Source organism: Eucyclogobius newberryi, unplaced genomic scaffold (assembly GCF_026437365.1).
Source record: "Eucyclogobius newberryi isolate DKJ021-1_F unplaced genomic scaffold, fEucNew1.0.hap1 SCAF_11, whole genome shotgun sequence".
NCBI lineage: Eukaryota > Metazoa > Chordata > Actinopteri > Gobiiformes > Gobiidae > Eucyclogobius > Eucyclogobius newberryi.
Genome location: NW_027315735.1, coordinates 38,308,250 through 38,324,332, shown reverse-complemented (window position 1 = coordinate 38,324,332; position 16,083 = coordinate 38,308,250). Strand labels below are relative to the sequence as shown.

Sequence of the window (16,083 nt, the reverse complement as noted above, 5' to 3'; positions counted from 1 at the left end):
TTAGACCTGCTTTAGTCCTGGTTTAGTCCTGCTTTAGTCCTGCTTTAGACCTGGTTTAGTCCTGGTTTAGACCTGCTTTAGTCCTGGTTTAGTCTTGGTTTAGTCCTGGTTTAGTCTTGGTTTAGTCCTGCTTTAGTCCTGCTTTAGACCTGGTTTAGACCTGGTTTAGTCCTGGTTTAGACCTGCTTTAGTCCTGGTTTAGTCTTGGTTTAGTCCTGGTTTAGTCCTGCTTTAGTCCTGCTTTAGTCCTGCTTTAGTCCTGTTTAGTCCTGTTTAGTCCTGCTTTAGTCCTGGTTTAGTCCTGCTTTAGTCCTGCTTTAGACCTGGTTTAGTCCTGGTTTAGACCTGCTTTAGTCCTGGTTTAGTCTTGGTTTAGTCCTGGTTTAGTCCTGCTTTAGTCCTGCTTTAGTCCTGCTTTAGTCCTGTTTAGTCCTGTTTAGTCCTGCTTTAGTCTTGGTTTAGTCCTGCTTTAGTCCTGTTTAGTCCTGTTTAGTCCTGCTTTAGTCCTGCTTTAGTCCTGCTTTAGTCCTGCTTTAGTCTTGGTTTAGTCCTGCTTTAGTCCTGTTTAGTCCTGTTTAGTCCTGCTTTAGTCCTGCTTTAGTCCTGGTTTAGTCCTGCTTTAGTCCTGCTTTAGACCTGGTTTAGACCTGGTTTAGACCTGGTTTAGTCCTGCTTTAGTCCTGGTTTAGTCCTGGTTTAGTCCTGCTTTAGTCCTGGTTTAGACCTGGTTTAGACCTGGTTTAGACCTGCTTTAGTCCTGGTTTAGTCCTGCTTTAGTCCTGGTTTAGTCCTGCTTTAGTCTTGGTTTAGTCCTGCTTTAGTCCTGCTTTAGACCTGGTTTAGTCTTGGTTTAGTCCTGCTTTAGTCCTGCTTTAGACCTGGTTTAGACCTGGTTTAGTCCTGGTTTAGACCTGCTTTAGTCCTGGTTTAGTCCTGCTTTAGTCCTGCTTTAGACCTGGTTTAGTCCTGGTTTAGACCTGCTTTAGACCTGGTTTAGTCCTGGTTTAGACCTGCTTTAGTCCTGGTTTAGTCCTGCTTTAGTCCTGCTTTAGACCTGGTTTAGTCCTGGTTTAGACCTGCTTTAGTCCTGGTTTAGTCCTGCTTTAGACCTGGTTTAGTCTTGGTTTAGTCCTGCTTTAGACCTGGTTTAGTCTTGGTTTAGTCCTGCTTTAGTCTCTGATCCAGATGTCTTGTGTCTCAGAAGCCGTGCTGGGTTTGTAATGGAGCTGGGACCAAAGACGAGCAGAACTGTTCTCGCTGTAATGGCACTGGGACTGACAGGTACTGGAACTCTTCACAAACCTCGTCCTCGAGCTCGTCCTCGAGCTCGTCCCCGAGCTCGTCCTCGAGCTCGTCCTCGAGCTCGAGGACGAGCTCGTCCCCGAGCTCGTCCTCGTTAAGTTCACATGGAGAAATTCAGGGAAGGGGATTTTCGTGACGATGGCGTCCTAGTTTGGACATGTCTGTCTGCAGTCGTATCCATGGCAATAATCCGTCTTCATTACGAGTTCTTCTGATATGTCCCCTGAGGGACACTGCCTCTGACCTGAGGGACACTGCCTCTGACCTGAGGGACACTGTCTCTGACCTGAGGGACACTGTCTCTGACCAGAGGGACACTGCCTCTGACCTGAGGGACACTGCCTCTGACCTGAGGGACACTGTCTCTGACCTGAGGGACAAACCAGGTGTGTGTTTTGACAGACAAACTGGGACGTCCTCGTCTGTCCTGTGGGACAGTTTTTTAACTTGGAGGCGTCGAAAAAAGGCCGTGATACACATATTGTCTTTTCCGTCCGGTTGGACGAGGTGTTTTCAAATCCAAGCTAAAAGACTGTCCCACAGGACGGACGAGGACGTCCCAGTTTGTCTGTCCCGTCCCTGGATGTTCACTGGTGAGGGGGGCGTGGCCTCTCCTTGGTCTTCTGCGTTGATGAGGAGGTGGTTCCACAAAGTCCTGCTCCAGTCCTCTGTCCTCTGTCCTCTGTCCTCCACATCATCGTTTGTGATGAGTCCCATGACGGCGTCCTCCACTCCGATGTCAGGACGTATACAAACTGGTGTTGATGTCCTGATGCTCTGTGATGGTGCTGATGTCCTGATGCTCTGTGATGGTGCTGATGTCCTGATGCTCTGTGATGGTGCTGATGTCCTGATGCTCTGTCATGGTGCTGATGTCCTGATGCTCTGTGATGGTGCTGATGTCCTGATGCTCTGTCATGGTGCTGATGTCCTGATGCTCTGTCATGGTGCTGATGCTCTGTTATGGTGCTGATGTCCTGATGCTCTGTCATGGTGCTGATGTCCTGATGCTCTGTTATGGTGCTGATGTCCTGATGCTCTGTCATGGTGCTGATGTCCTGATGCTCTGTGATGGTGCTGATGTCCTGATGCTCTGTGATGGTGCTGATGTCCTGATGCTCTGTGATGGTGCTGATGTCCTGATGCTCTGTGATGGTGCTGATGTCCTGATGCTCTGTCATGGTGCTGATGTCCTGATGCTCTGTCATGGTGCTGATGTCCTGATGCTCTGTGATGGTGCTGATGTCCTGATGCTCTGTGATGGTGCTGATGTCCGTGATGCTCTGTGATGGTGCTGATGTCCTGATGCTCTGTGATGGTGCTGATGTCCTGATGCTCTGTGATGGTGCTGATGTCCTGATGCTCTGTGATGGTGCTGATGTCCTGATGCTCTGTGATGGTGCTGATGTCCTGATGCTCTGTGATGGTGCTGATGTCCTGATGCTCTGTGATGGTGCTGATGTCCTGATGCTCTGTCATGGTGCTGATGTCCTGATGCTCTGTGATGGTGCTGATGTCCTGATGCTCTGTCATGGTGCTGATGTCCTGATGCTCTGTCATGGTGCTGATGCTCTGTTATGGTGCTGATGTCCTGATGCTCTGTCATGGTGCTGATGTCCTGATGCTCTGTTATGGTGCTGATGTCCTGATGCTCTGTCATGGTGCTGATGTCCTGATGCTCTGTGATGGTGCTGATGTCCTGATGCTCTGTGATGGTGCTGATGTCCTGATGCTCTGTGATGGTGCTGATGTCCTGATGCTCTGTGATGGTGCTGATGTCCTGATGCTCTGTCATGGTGCTGATGTCCTGATGCTCTGTCATGGTGCTGATGTCCTGATGCTCTGTGATGGTGCTGATGTCCTGATGCTCTGTGATGGTGCTGATGTCCGTGATGCTCTGTGATGGTGCTGATGTCCTGATGCTCTGTGATGGTGCTGATGTCCTGATGCTCTGTGATGGTGCTGATGTCCTGATGCTCTGTCATGGTGCTGATGTCCTGATGCTCTGTGATGGTGCTGATGTCCTGATGCTCTGTGATGGTGCTGATGTCCTGATGCTCTGTGATGGTGCTGATGTCCTGATGCTCTGTGATGGTGCTGATGTCCTGATGCTCTGTGATGGTGCTGATGTCCTGATGCTCTGTCATGGTGCTGATGTCCTGATGCTCTGTCATGGTGCTGATGTCCTGATGCTCTGTCATGGTGCTGATGTCCTGATGCTCTGTGATGGTGCTGATGTCCGTGATGCTCTGTGATGGTGCTGATGTCCTGATGCTCTGTGATGGTGCTGATGTCCTGATGCTCTGTGATGGTGCTGATGTCCTGATGCTCTGTCATGGTGCTGATGTCCTGATGCTCTGTGATGGTGCTGGAACAGTCCCTCAGAGCCTCCTCGCGCTCAGCAGAGCACCTCCTCACCACACGGGGCACCACAGGCCTCAGGTGTACAAGGGCGTGGTCCGAGCTGCTCAGGGGAGGGAGGGGGAGGAGCCTCCTGGTGTTGGCAAAGAATAAATCCAATGTTCTATTGTCTCTGGTGGGACAGGAGACATCCTGGTGTGTCAGGACAGAAGAGGGAGGAGCGTGGTTAAAGTCACCAGAGATGAGGAACAGAGCCTGTGGGTGTTTGTTGTGCATCTGCTTGTGATGGAGAACATGCTTCACAGGCTTTGTCAGCGTTAGCAGACGGGGCTACGTACACTGCTATTACAATGACATGTGAGAACTCCCGGGGCAGATAATATGGCCTCATGCTAACGGCTAACAGTTCAATGTCTCTGCTACACAGTTGTTCTCTGACTGTGACGTGGTTTGATCGACACCACTTCTCATGAACAAACATGGCGAGGCCTCCTCCTCTCCTCTTCCCGCTCTCCCTTGTTCTGTCTGCACAGGAGGTGAAAATGGTCCAAAGCAACAGTCTGATCCAGGATTTCTGGGGTCAGCCAGGTCTCTGAGCACGATGATGCTACAGTCCCTGTAATCCCGTTCATAGCGTGTGAGGGTCGCCAGCTCTGCTGTCTTATTTTGAAAAGTCTGACCTGTCTGTCCTCATCTGTCCCCCGTCTGTCGTTGTCTGTCCCCCTCTGTCGTTGTCTGTCCCCCTCTGTCGTTGTCTGTCCCTGTCTCTCCCCGTCTGTCCCTGTCTCTCCCCGTCTGTCCCTGTCTCTCCCCGCCCCCCCCCCTCAGGTGTGACCCCTGCAGTGGTCGTGGGACTCAGGACTGTGATGTTTGTAAAGGAAAGCGACAGATGCTGAGCTTCATCAACCTAAAAGTGGAATGGTACGAGGGGGAGGGGCATCTGACACAGTGGGAGGGGCTTCTGACACAGGGGGAGGGGCTTCTGACACAGGGGGAGGGGCTTCTGACACAGGGGGAGGGGCTTCTGACACAGGGGGAGGGGCTTCTGACACAGTGGGAGGGGCATCTGACAGTGGGAGGGGCTTCTGACACAGGGGGAGGGGTTTCTGACACAGGGGGAGGGGCATCTGACAGTGGGAGGGGCTTCTGACACAGGGGGAGGGGCTTCTGACACAGGGGGAGGGGTTTCTGACACCGGGGGAGGGGCATCTGACAGTGGGAGGGGCTTCTGACACAGGGGGAGGGGCTTCTGACACAGGGGGACATGTGTGTGTTCAGGGAGGACCATGTGGAGGACCATGTGGTGCATCAGGAGTCTGGACTGAACCCTGAGAAGCTGAAGAGCGTTCATGGCAAAGAACTGTTCAAGAACTGCAACAGCCTGGTACTGCAAATACTGGAAATACTACTGCAAATACTACTGCAAATACTACTGCAAATACTTCAAATACTACTGCAAATACTTCAAATACTACTGCAAATACTTCAAATACTACTGCAAATACTGCAAATACTACTGCAAATACTGCTAATACTGCAAATACTACTGCAAATACTACTGTAAATACTACTGTAAATACTGCAAATACTACTGCAAATACTGCTGCAAATACTGCTGCAAATACTACTGCAAATACTACTGCAAATACTACTGCAATTATTATGCGATTATGGGCGCTCAATAATCTATTTGTATTAGATGTGTCCCCCCAGGGCCTGGTTTAGTCCTGGTTTAGACCTGGTTTAGACCTGGTTTAGACCTGGTTTAGACCTGGTTTAGTCCTGGTTTAGACCTGGTTTAGACCTGGTTTAGTCCTGGTTTAGACCTGGTTTAGACCTGGTTTAGACCTGGTTTGGACCTGGTTTAGACCTGGTTTAGACCTGGTTTAGACCTGGTTTAGTCCTGGTTTGGACCTGGTTTAGTCCTGGTTTAGACCTGGTTTAGTCCTGGTTTAGACCTGGTTTAGTCCTGGTTTAGTCTTAGTTCTAACCCTGGTTTAGTCCTGGTTTAGTCCTGGTTTAGTCTTAGTTCTAACCCTGGTTTAGTCCTGGTTTAGTCTTAGTTCTAACCCTGGTTTAGTCCTGGTTTAGTCCTGGTTACTAAACCAGGACTAAACCAGGACTAAACCTGGACTAAACCAGGACTAAACCAGGACTAAACCAGGGTTAGAACTAAGACTAAACCAGGACTAAACCAGGACTAAACCAGGTCCAAACCAGGTCCAAACCAGGACTAAACCAGGTCTAAACCAGGTCTAAACCAGGTCTAAACCAGGTCTAAACCAGGTCTAAACCAGGGTCCTGGTTTAGTCCTGGTTTAGTCCTGGTTTAGTCCTGGTTTAGTCTTAGTTCTAACCCTGGTTTAGTCCTGGTTTACTCCTGGTTTACTCCTGGTTTAGTCCTGGTTTACTCCTGGTTTACTCCTGGTTTAGTCCTGGTTTACTCCTGGTTTACTCCTGGTTTAGTCCTGGTTTACTCCTGGTTTAGTCCTGGTTTAGTCCTGGTTTAGTCTTAGTTCTAACCCTGGTTTAGTCCTGGTTTAGTCCTGGTTTAGTCCTGGTTTAGTCCTGGTTTACTCCTGGTTTACTCCTGGTTTAGTCCTGGTTTACTCCTGGTTTACTCCTGGTTTAGTCCTGGTTTACTCCTGGTTTACTCCTGGTTTAGTCCTGGTTTACTCCTGGTTTAGTCCTGGTTTAGTCCTGGTTTAGTCTTAGTTCTAACCCTGGTTTCTCCTCAGCTTTTTCCTCTGGTTGGATTTCCGAACCCTTTGATCTCTGAAGCTTCAGACCGAATGATCCGAGACCATCAGACCAAGTTCTCCCAGAGCTCCAGGATCCTGCAGCAGGTCAGACAAATACTAGTACTGCTACTGCAAATACTAGTACTGCTACTGCAAATACTATTACTGCTACTGCAAATACTAGTACTGCTACTGCAAATACTAGTACTGCTACTGCAAATACTATTACTGCTACTGCAAATACTATTACTGCTACTGCAAATACTAGTACTGCTACTGCAAATACTAGTACTGCTACTGCAAATACTATTACTGCTACTGCAAATACTAGTACTGCTACTGCAAATACTATTACTGCTACTGCAAATACTATTACTGCTACTGCAAATACTAGTACTGCTACTGCAAATACTAGTACTGCTACTGCAAATACTATTACTGCTACTGCAAATACTATTACTGCTACTGCAAATACTAGTACTGCTACTGCAAATACTAGTACTGCTACTGCAAATACTATTACTGCTACTGCAAATACTAGTACTGCTACTGCAAATACTAGTACTGCTACTGCAAATACTATTACTGCTACTGCAAATACTAGTACTGCTACTGCAAATACTAGTACTGCTACTGCAAATACTATTACTGCTACTGCAAATACTATTACTGCTACTGCAAATACTAGTACTGCTACTGCAAATACTAGATCCTGCAGCAGGTCAGACAAATACTAGTACTGCTACTGCAAATACTATTACTGCTACTGCAAATACTAGTACTGCTACTGCAAATACTAGTACTGCTACTGCAAATACTAGTACTGCTACTGCAAATACTAGTACTGCTACTGCAAATACTAGTACTGCTACTGCAAATACTATTACTGCTACTGCAAATACTAGTACTGCTACTGCAAATACTAGTACTGCTACTGCAAATACTATTACTGCTACTGCAAATACTAGTACTGCTACTGCAAATACTATTACTGCTACTGCAAATACTATTACTGCTACTGCAAATACTAGTACTGCTACTGCAAATACTATTACTGCTACTGCAAATACTAGTACTGCTACTGCAAATACTAGTACTGCTACTGCAAATACTATTACTGCTACTGCAAATACTATTACTGCTACTGCAAATACTAGTACTGCTACTGCAAATACTAGTACTGCTACTGCAAATACTATTACTGCTACTGCAAATACTAGTACTGCTACTGCAAATACTAGTACTGCTACTGCAAATACTAGTACTGCTACTGCAAATACTAGTACTGCTACTGCAAATACTAGTACTGCTACTGCAAATACTATTACTGCTACTGCAAATACTATTACTGCTACTGCAAATACTATTACTGCTACTGCAAATACTAGTACTGCTACTGCAAATACTATTACTGCTACTGCAAATACTAGTACTGCTACTGCAAATACTAGTACTGCTACTGCAAATACTAGTACTGCTACTGCAAATACTATTACTGCTACTGCAAATACTAGTACTGCTACTGCAAATACTATTACTGCTACTGCAAATACTATTACTGCTACTGCAAATACTAGTACTGCTACTGCAAATACTATTACTGCTACTGCAAATACTATTACTGCTACTGCAAATACTATTACTGCTACTGCAAATACTAGTACTGCTACTGCAAATACTAGTACTGCTACTGCAAATACTATTACTGCTACTGCAAATACTAGTACTGCTACTGCAAATACTATTACTGCTACTGCAAATACTAGTACTGCTACTGCAAATACTAGTACTGCTACTGCAAATACTAGTACTGCTACTGCAAATACTATTACTGCTACTGCAAATACTAGTACTGCTACTGCAAATACTATTACTGCTACTGCAAATACTAGTACTGCTACTGCAAATACTATTACTGCTACTGCAAATACTAGTACTGCTACTGCAAATACTAGTACTGCTACTGCAAATACTAGTACTGCTACTGCAAATACTATTACTGCTACTGCAAATACTAGTACTGCTACTGCAAATACTATTACTGCTACTGCAAATACTATTACTGCTACTGCAAATACTAGTACTGCTACTGCAAATACTATTACTGCTACTGCAAATACTATTACTGCTACTGCAAATACTATTACTGCTACTGCAAATACTAGTACTGCTACTGCAAATACTAGTACTGCTACTGCAAATACTATTACTGCTACTGCAAATACTAGTACTGCTACTGCAAATACTATTACTGCTACTGCAAATACTAGTACTGCTACTGCAAATACTAGTACTGCTACTGCAAATACTAGTACTGCTACTGCAAATACTATTACTGCTACTGCAAATACTAGTACTGCTACTGCAAATACTATTACTGCTACTGCAAATACTAGTACTGCTACTGCAAATACTATTACTGCTACTGCAAATACTAGTACTGCTACTGCAAATACTATTACTGCTACTGCAAATACTATTACTGCTACTGCAAATACTAGTACTGCTACTGCAAATACTATTACTGCTACTGCAAATACTATTACTGCTACTGCAAATACTAGTACTGCTACTGCAAATACTAGTACTGCTACTGCAAATACTAGTACTGCTACTGCAAATACTATTACTGCTACTGCAAATACTAGTACTGCTACTGCAAATACTAGTACTGCTACTGCAAATACTAGTACTGCTACTGCAAATACTAGTACTGCTACTGCAAATACTAGTACTGCTACTGCAAATACTAGTACTGCTACTGCAAATACTATTACTGCTACTGCAAATACTAGTACTGCTACTGCAAATACTATTACTGCTACTGCAAATACTATTACTGCTACTTCAAATACTATTACTGCTACTTCAAATACTAGTACTGCTACTGCAAATACTATTACTGCTACTGCAAATACTATTACTGCTACTGCAAATACTATTACTGCTACTGCAAATACTAGTACTGCTACTGCAAATACTAGTACTGCTACTGCAAATACTATTACTGCTACTGCAAATACTATTACTGCTACTGCAAATACTATTACTGCTACTGCAAATACTAGTACTGCTACTGCAAATACTATTACTGCTACTGCAAATACTAGTACTGCTACTGCAAATACTAGTACTGCTACTGCAAATACTAGTACTGCTACTGCAAATACTATTACTGCTACTGCAAATACTAGTACTGCTACTGCAAATACTATTACTGCTACTGCAAATACTAGTACTGCTACTGCAAATACTATTACTGCTACTGCAAATACTAGTACTGCTACTGCAAATACTATTACTGCTACTGCAAATACTATTACTGCTACTGCAAATACTAGTACTGCTACTGCAAATACTATTACTGCTACTGCAAATACTAGTACTGCTACTGCAAATACTATTACTGCTACTGCAAATACTATTACTGCTACTGCAAATACTATTACTGCTACTGCAAATACTAGTACTGCTACTGCAAATACTATTACTGCTACTGCAAATACTAGTACTGCTACTGCAAATACTAGTACTGCTACTGCAAATACTATTACTGCTACTGCAAATACTAGTACTGCAACTGCAAATACTAGTACTGCTACTGCAAATACTATTACTGCTACTGCAAATACTATTACTGCTACTGCAAATACTAGTACTGCTACTGCAAATACTAGTACTGCTACTGCAAATACTATTACTGCTACTGCAAATACTATTACTGCTACTGCAAATACTAGTACTGCTACTGCAAATACTATTACTGCTACTGCAAATACTATTACTGCTACTATTACTGCTACTGCAAATACTATTACTGCAAATACTAGTACTGCTACTGCAAATACTAGTACTGCTACTGCAAATACTAGTACTGCTACTGCAAATACTAGTACTGCTACTGCAAATACTATTACTGCTACTGCAAATACTAGTACTGCTACTGCAAATACTAGTACTGCTACTGCAAATACTAGTACTGCTACTGCAAATACTAGTACTGCTACTGCAAATACTATTACTGCTACTGCAAATACTATTACTGCTACTGCAAATACTATTACTACTACTGCAAATACTATTACTGCTGCAAATACTATTACTGCTACTGCTACAAATACTATTACTGCTGCAAATACTATTACTGCTACTGCTACAAATACTATTACTGCTGCAAATACTATTACTGCTGCAAATACTATTACTGCTACAAATACTATTACTGCTGCAAATACTATTGCTGCTGCAAATACTATTACTGCTACAGCTACAAATACTATTACTGCTGCAAATACTATTACTGCTGCAAATACTATTACTGCTACTGCTACAAATACTATTACTGCTGCAAATACAATTACTGCTGCAAATACTATTACTGCTACAGCTACAAATACTATTACTGCTGCAAATACTATTACTGCTACAAATACTATTACTGCTGCAAATACAATTACTGCTGCAAATACTATTACTGCTACAGCTACAAATACTATTACTGCTGCAAATACTATTACTGCTACAAATACTATTACTGCTACTGCAAATACTATTACTGCTGCAAATACTATTACTGCTACTGCAAATACTATTACTGCTACAAATAATATTACTTTTACAAATACTGTTACAAATACTCCCCTTGAAACCACAGACTTGTACACAAGCAGAGCTGCTCTGAGCCACAGGGGGCAGTGCAGGATCTGTGATGGTACTTCCTGGTTCTAGTCGGGACTAATGTGATGGTACTTCCTGGTTCTAGTCGGGACTAATGTGATGGTACTTCCTGGTTCTAGTCGGGACTAATGTGATGTACTTCCTGGTTCTAGTCGGGACTAATGTGATGGTACTTCCTGGTTCTAGTCGGGACTAATGTGATGGTACTTTCTGGTTCCAGTCAGGACTAATGTGATGGTACTTCCTGGTTCTAGTCAGGACTAATGTGACGGTACTTCCTGGTTCTAGTCAGGACTAATGTAACGGTACTTCCTGGTACTTCCTGGTTCTAGTCAGGACTAATGTGATGGTACTTTCTGGTTCTAGTCGGGACTAATGTGATGTACTTCCTGGTTCTAGTCGGGACTAATGTGATGGTACTTCCTGGTTCTAGTCGGGACTAATGTGATGGTACTTCCTGGTTCTAGTCAGGACTAATGTGATGGTACTTCCTGGTTCTAGTCAGGACTAATGTGATGGTACTTCCTGGTTCTAGTCAGGACTAATGTGACGGTACTTCCTGGTTCTAGTCAGGACTAATGTAACGGTACTTCCTGGTACTTCCTGGTTCTAGTCAGGACTAATGTGATGGTACTTCCTGGTTATAGTCAGGACTAGTGTGACTGCACTTCCTGGTACTAGTCAGGACTAATGTGACGGTACTTCCTGGTTCTAGTCAGGACTAATGTGATGGTACTTCCTGGTTCTAGTCAGGACTAATGTGATGGTACTTCCTGGTTCTAGTCAGGACTAATGTGATGGTACTTCCTGGTTCTAGTCAGGATTAATGTGATGGTACTTCCTGGTTCTAGTCAAGACTAATGTAACGGTACTTCCTGGTTCTAGTCAGGACTAATGTGAAGGTACTTCCTGTCTAGTCAGGACTAATGTGATGGTACTTCCTGGTTCTAGTCAGGACTAATGTGATGGTACTTCCTGGTTCTAGTCAGGACTAATGTGACGGTACTTCCTGGTTCTAGTCAGGACTAATGTGATGGTACTTCCTGGTTCTAGTCAGGACTAATGTGATGGTACTTCCTGGTTCTAGTGGGGACTAATGTGACGGTACTTCCTGGTTCTGGTCAGGACTAATGTGATGGTACTTCCTGGTTCTAGTCAGGACTAATGTGACGGTACTTCCTGGTTCTAGTCAGGACTAATGTGATGGTACTTCCTGGTTCTAGTCAGGACTAATGTGACGGTACTTCCTGGTTCTAGTCAGGACTAATGTGACGGTACTTCCTGATTCTAGTCAGGACTAATGTGATGGTACTTCCTGGTTCTAGTCAGGACTAATGTGACGGTACTTCCTGGTTCTAGTCAGGACTAATGTGATGGTACTTCCTGGTTCTAGTCAGGACTAATGTGATGGTACTTCCTGGTTCTAGTGGGGACTAATGTGACGGTACTTCCTGGTTCTGGTCAGGACTAATGTGATGGTACTTCCTGGTTCTAGTCAGGACTAATGTGACGGTACTTCCTGGTTCTAGTCAGGACTAATGTGACGGTACTTCCTGGTTCTAGTCAGGACTAATGTGACGGTACTTCCTGGTTCTAGTCAGGACTAATGTGACGGTACTTCCTGGTTCTAGTCAGGACTAATGTGACGGTACTTCCTGGTTCTAGTCAGGACTAATGTGATGGTACTTCCTGGTTCTAGTCAGGACTAATGTGACGGTACTTCCTGGTTCTAGTCAGGACTAATGTGACGGTACTTCCTGGTTCTAGTCAGGACTAATGTGACGGTACTTCCTGGTTCTAGTCAGGACTAATGTGACGGTACTTCCTGGTTCTAGTCAGGACTAATGTGACGGTACTTCCTGGTTCTAGTCAGGACTAATGTGACGGTACTTCCTGGTTCTAGTCAGGACTAATGTGACGGTACTTCCTGGTTCTAGTCAGGACTAATGTGACGGTACTTCCTGGTTCTAGTCAGGACTAATGTGACGGTACTTCCTGGTTCTAGTCAGGACTAATGTGACGGTACTTCCTGGTTCTAGTCAGGACTAATGTGACGGTACTTCCTGGTTCTAGTCAGGACTAATGTGACGGTACTTCCTGGTTCTAGTACTGCAGTTGGTTTACAGCTCATTTAAAACTACATTAGAAGTTCAAAGAACTGTGAACAATTAATTCAAAGACAAAGAAAAGATGATAGGAACCATCATTTATCTGTGTTTAGTTTATGGTGGAACTAAAGAAAATGTAACAAAGGTAAATAATAAAATGCTCTTGAAGTGATTCCAGAAGCCCCGCCCACATCTCGTAGCACGCTTTAGAGCTATACCAGGATATGTGCAGTACCTTGGATATTACAGTACTTTGGATATTGCAGTATCCAGTTCTTTCAGAGGCAGACTGTGGTTCTAACCCTGCTGGTTCTGGTTCTGGTTCTTGCAGAGACAGACTGTGGAGCTGATCCCGATCTCTAAAGTCTCGTACAAATGGAAAAGCAACTCTCACAGTTTCTACGTTTACGGCAACGAGCGAGAAGTGAGCGCCGACGACTACCCAGCGACCTGCTGCTGCGTGGTCATGTGACCGGCCCCGCCCAAGTGTGACCGGCCCCGCCCAAGTGTGACCGGCCCCGCCCAAGTGTGACCGGCCCTGCCCACATGTGACCTGGGCTCTTTCATTGTTTTGTAACTTTTATTCTCAAATAAAAATGACTCTCCTGCGTCGGTGTAATCCCTGATTCGTCCAGCAGGGGGGTCTGTGGTGGTGAGGGGGGTCTGGTGGTGAGGGGGGTCTGTGGTGGTGAGGGGGGGCTGTGGTGGTGAGGGGGGGCTGTGGTGGTGAGGGGGGTGCAGCAGTTTGTCACAGGGAGAAGAGCAGAGGAGAAAGTACACCTTTCATGTGTTCAGTCTGGTCCTTTCATGTGTTCAGTCTGGTCCTTTCATGTGTTCAGTCTGGTCCTTTCATGTGTTCAGACTGGTCCTTTCATGTGTTCAGACTGGTCCTTTCATGTGTTCAGACTGGTCCTTTCATGTGTTCAGACTGGTCCTTTCATGTGTTCAGTCTGGTCCTTTCATGTGTTCAGTCTGGTCCTTTCATGTGTTCAGACTGGTCCTTTCATGTGTTCAGTCTGGTCCTTTCATGTGTTCAGACTGGTCCTTTCATGTGTTCAGTCTGGTCCTTTCATGTGTTCAGACTGGTCCTTTCATGTGTTCAGTCTGGTCCTTTCATGTGTTCAGTCTGGTCCTTTCATGTGTTCAGTCTGGTCCTTTCATGTGTTCAGTCTGGTCCTTTCATGTGTTCAGTCTGGTCCTTTCATGTGTTCAGTCTGGTCCTTTCATGTGTTCAGTCTGGTCCTTTCATGTGTTCAGTCTGGTCCTTTCATGTGTTCAGACTGGTCCTTTCATGTGTTCAGACTGGTCCTTTCATGTGTTCAGTCTGGTCCTTTCATGTGTTCAGACTGGTCCTTTCATGTGTTCAGTCTGGTCCTTTCATGTGTTCAGACTGGTCCTTTCATGTGTTCAGTCTGGTCCTTTCATGTGTTCAGACTGGTCCTTTCATGTGTTCAGTCTGGTCCTTTCATGTGTTCAGTCTGGTCCTTTCATGTGTTCAGTCTGGTCCTTTCATGTGTTCAGTCTGGTCCTTTCATGTGTTCAGTCTGGTCCTTTCATGTGTTCAGTCTGGTCCTTTCATGTGTTCAGACTGGTCCTTTCATGTGTTCAGACTGGTCCTTTCATGTGTTCAGTCTGGTCCTTTCATGTGTTCAGTCTGGTCCTTTCATGTGTTCAGACTGGTCCTTTCATGTGTTCAGTCTGGTCCTTTCATGTGTTCAGACTGGTCCTTTCATGTGTTCAGTCTGGTCCTTTCATGTGTTCAGACTGGTCCTTTCATGTGTTCAGTCTGGTCCTTTCATGTGTTCAGTCTGGTCCTTTCATGTGTTCAGTCTGGTCCTTTCATGTGTTCAGTCTGGTCCTTTCATGTGTTCAGTCTGGTCCTTTCATGTGTTCAGTCTGGTCCTTTCATGTGTTCAGTCTGGTCCTTTCATGTGTTCAGACTGGTCCTTTCATGTGTTCAGTCTGGTCCTTTCATGTGTTCAGACTGGTCCTTTCATGTGTTCAGTCTGGTCCTTTCATGTGTTCAGACTGGTCCTTTCATGTGTTCAGTCTGGTCCTTTCATGTGTTCAGTCTGGTCCTTTCATGTGTTCAGTCTGGTCCTTTCATGTGTTCAGTCTGGTCCTTTCATGTGTTCAGTCTGGTCCTTTCATGTGTTCAGTCTGGTCCTTTCATGTGTTCAGTCTGGTCCTTTCATGTGTTCAGACTGGTCCTTTCATGTGTTCAGACTGGTCCTTTCATGTGTTCAGACTGGTCCTTTCATGTGTTCAGTCTGGTCCTTTCATGTGTTCAGACTGGTCCTTTCATGTGTTCAGTCTGGTCCTTTCATGTGTTCAGACTGGTCCTTTCATGTGTTCAGTCTGGTCCTTTCATGTGTTCAGACTGGTCCTTTCATGTGTTCAGTCTGGTCCTTTCATGTGTTCAGTCTGGTCCTTTCATGTGTTCAGTCTGGTCCTTTCATGTGTTCAGTCTGGTCCTTTCATGTGTTCAGTCTGGTCCTTTCATGTGTTCAGTCTGGTCCTTTCATGTGTTCAGTCTGGTCCTTTCATGTGTTCAGACTGGTCCTTTCATGTGTTCAGACTGGTCCTTTCATGTGTTCAGTCTGGTCCTTTCATGTGTTCAGACTGGTCCTTTCATGTGTTCAGACTGGTCCTTTCATGTGTTCAGTCTGGTCCTTTCATGTGTTCAGACTGGTCCTTTCATGTGTTCAGTCTGGTCCTTTCATGTGTTCAGACTGGTCCTTTCATGTGTTCAGTCTGGTCCTTTCATGTGTTCAGTCTGGTCCTTTCATGTGTTCAGTCTGGTCCTTTCATGTGTTCAGACTGGTCCTTTCATGTGTTCAGTCTGGTCCTTTCATGTGTTCAGTCTGGTCCTTTCATGTGTTCAGTCTGGTCCTT

At 44.7% G+C, this 16,083-nt stretch overlaps 1 protein-coding gene across 1 annotated transcript in view; it reads left to right on the top strand.

The window, feature by feature from the left end:
* Nucleotides 1-13,788, top strand: part of LOC140347551 (protein SSUH2 homolog) — a 46,194-nt gene extending 32,406 nt beyond the window's left edge. The window contains exons 8-12 of the mRNA XM_072434048.1: nucleotides 1,202-1,281; nucleotides 4,492-4,584; nucleotides 4,942-5,047; nucleotides 6,401-6,508; nucleotides 13,520-13,788. Of these exons, the coding sequence (XP_072290149.1) occupies nucleotides 1,202-1,281; nucleotides 4,492-4,584; nucleotides 4,942-5,047; nucleotides 6,401-6,508; nucleotides 13,520-13,660 (528 nt within the window). The 3' untranslated portion in view covers nucleotides 13,661-13,788. The remainder of the gene's footprint in view (nucleotides 1-1,201; nucleotides 1,282-4,491; nucleotides 4,585-4,941; nucleotides 5,048-6,400; nucleotides 6,509-13,519) is intronic.
* Nucleotides 13,789-16,083: the final 2,295 nt, after the last annotated feature.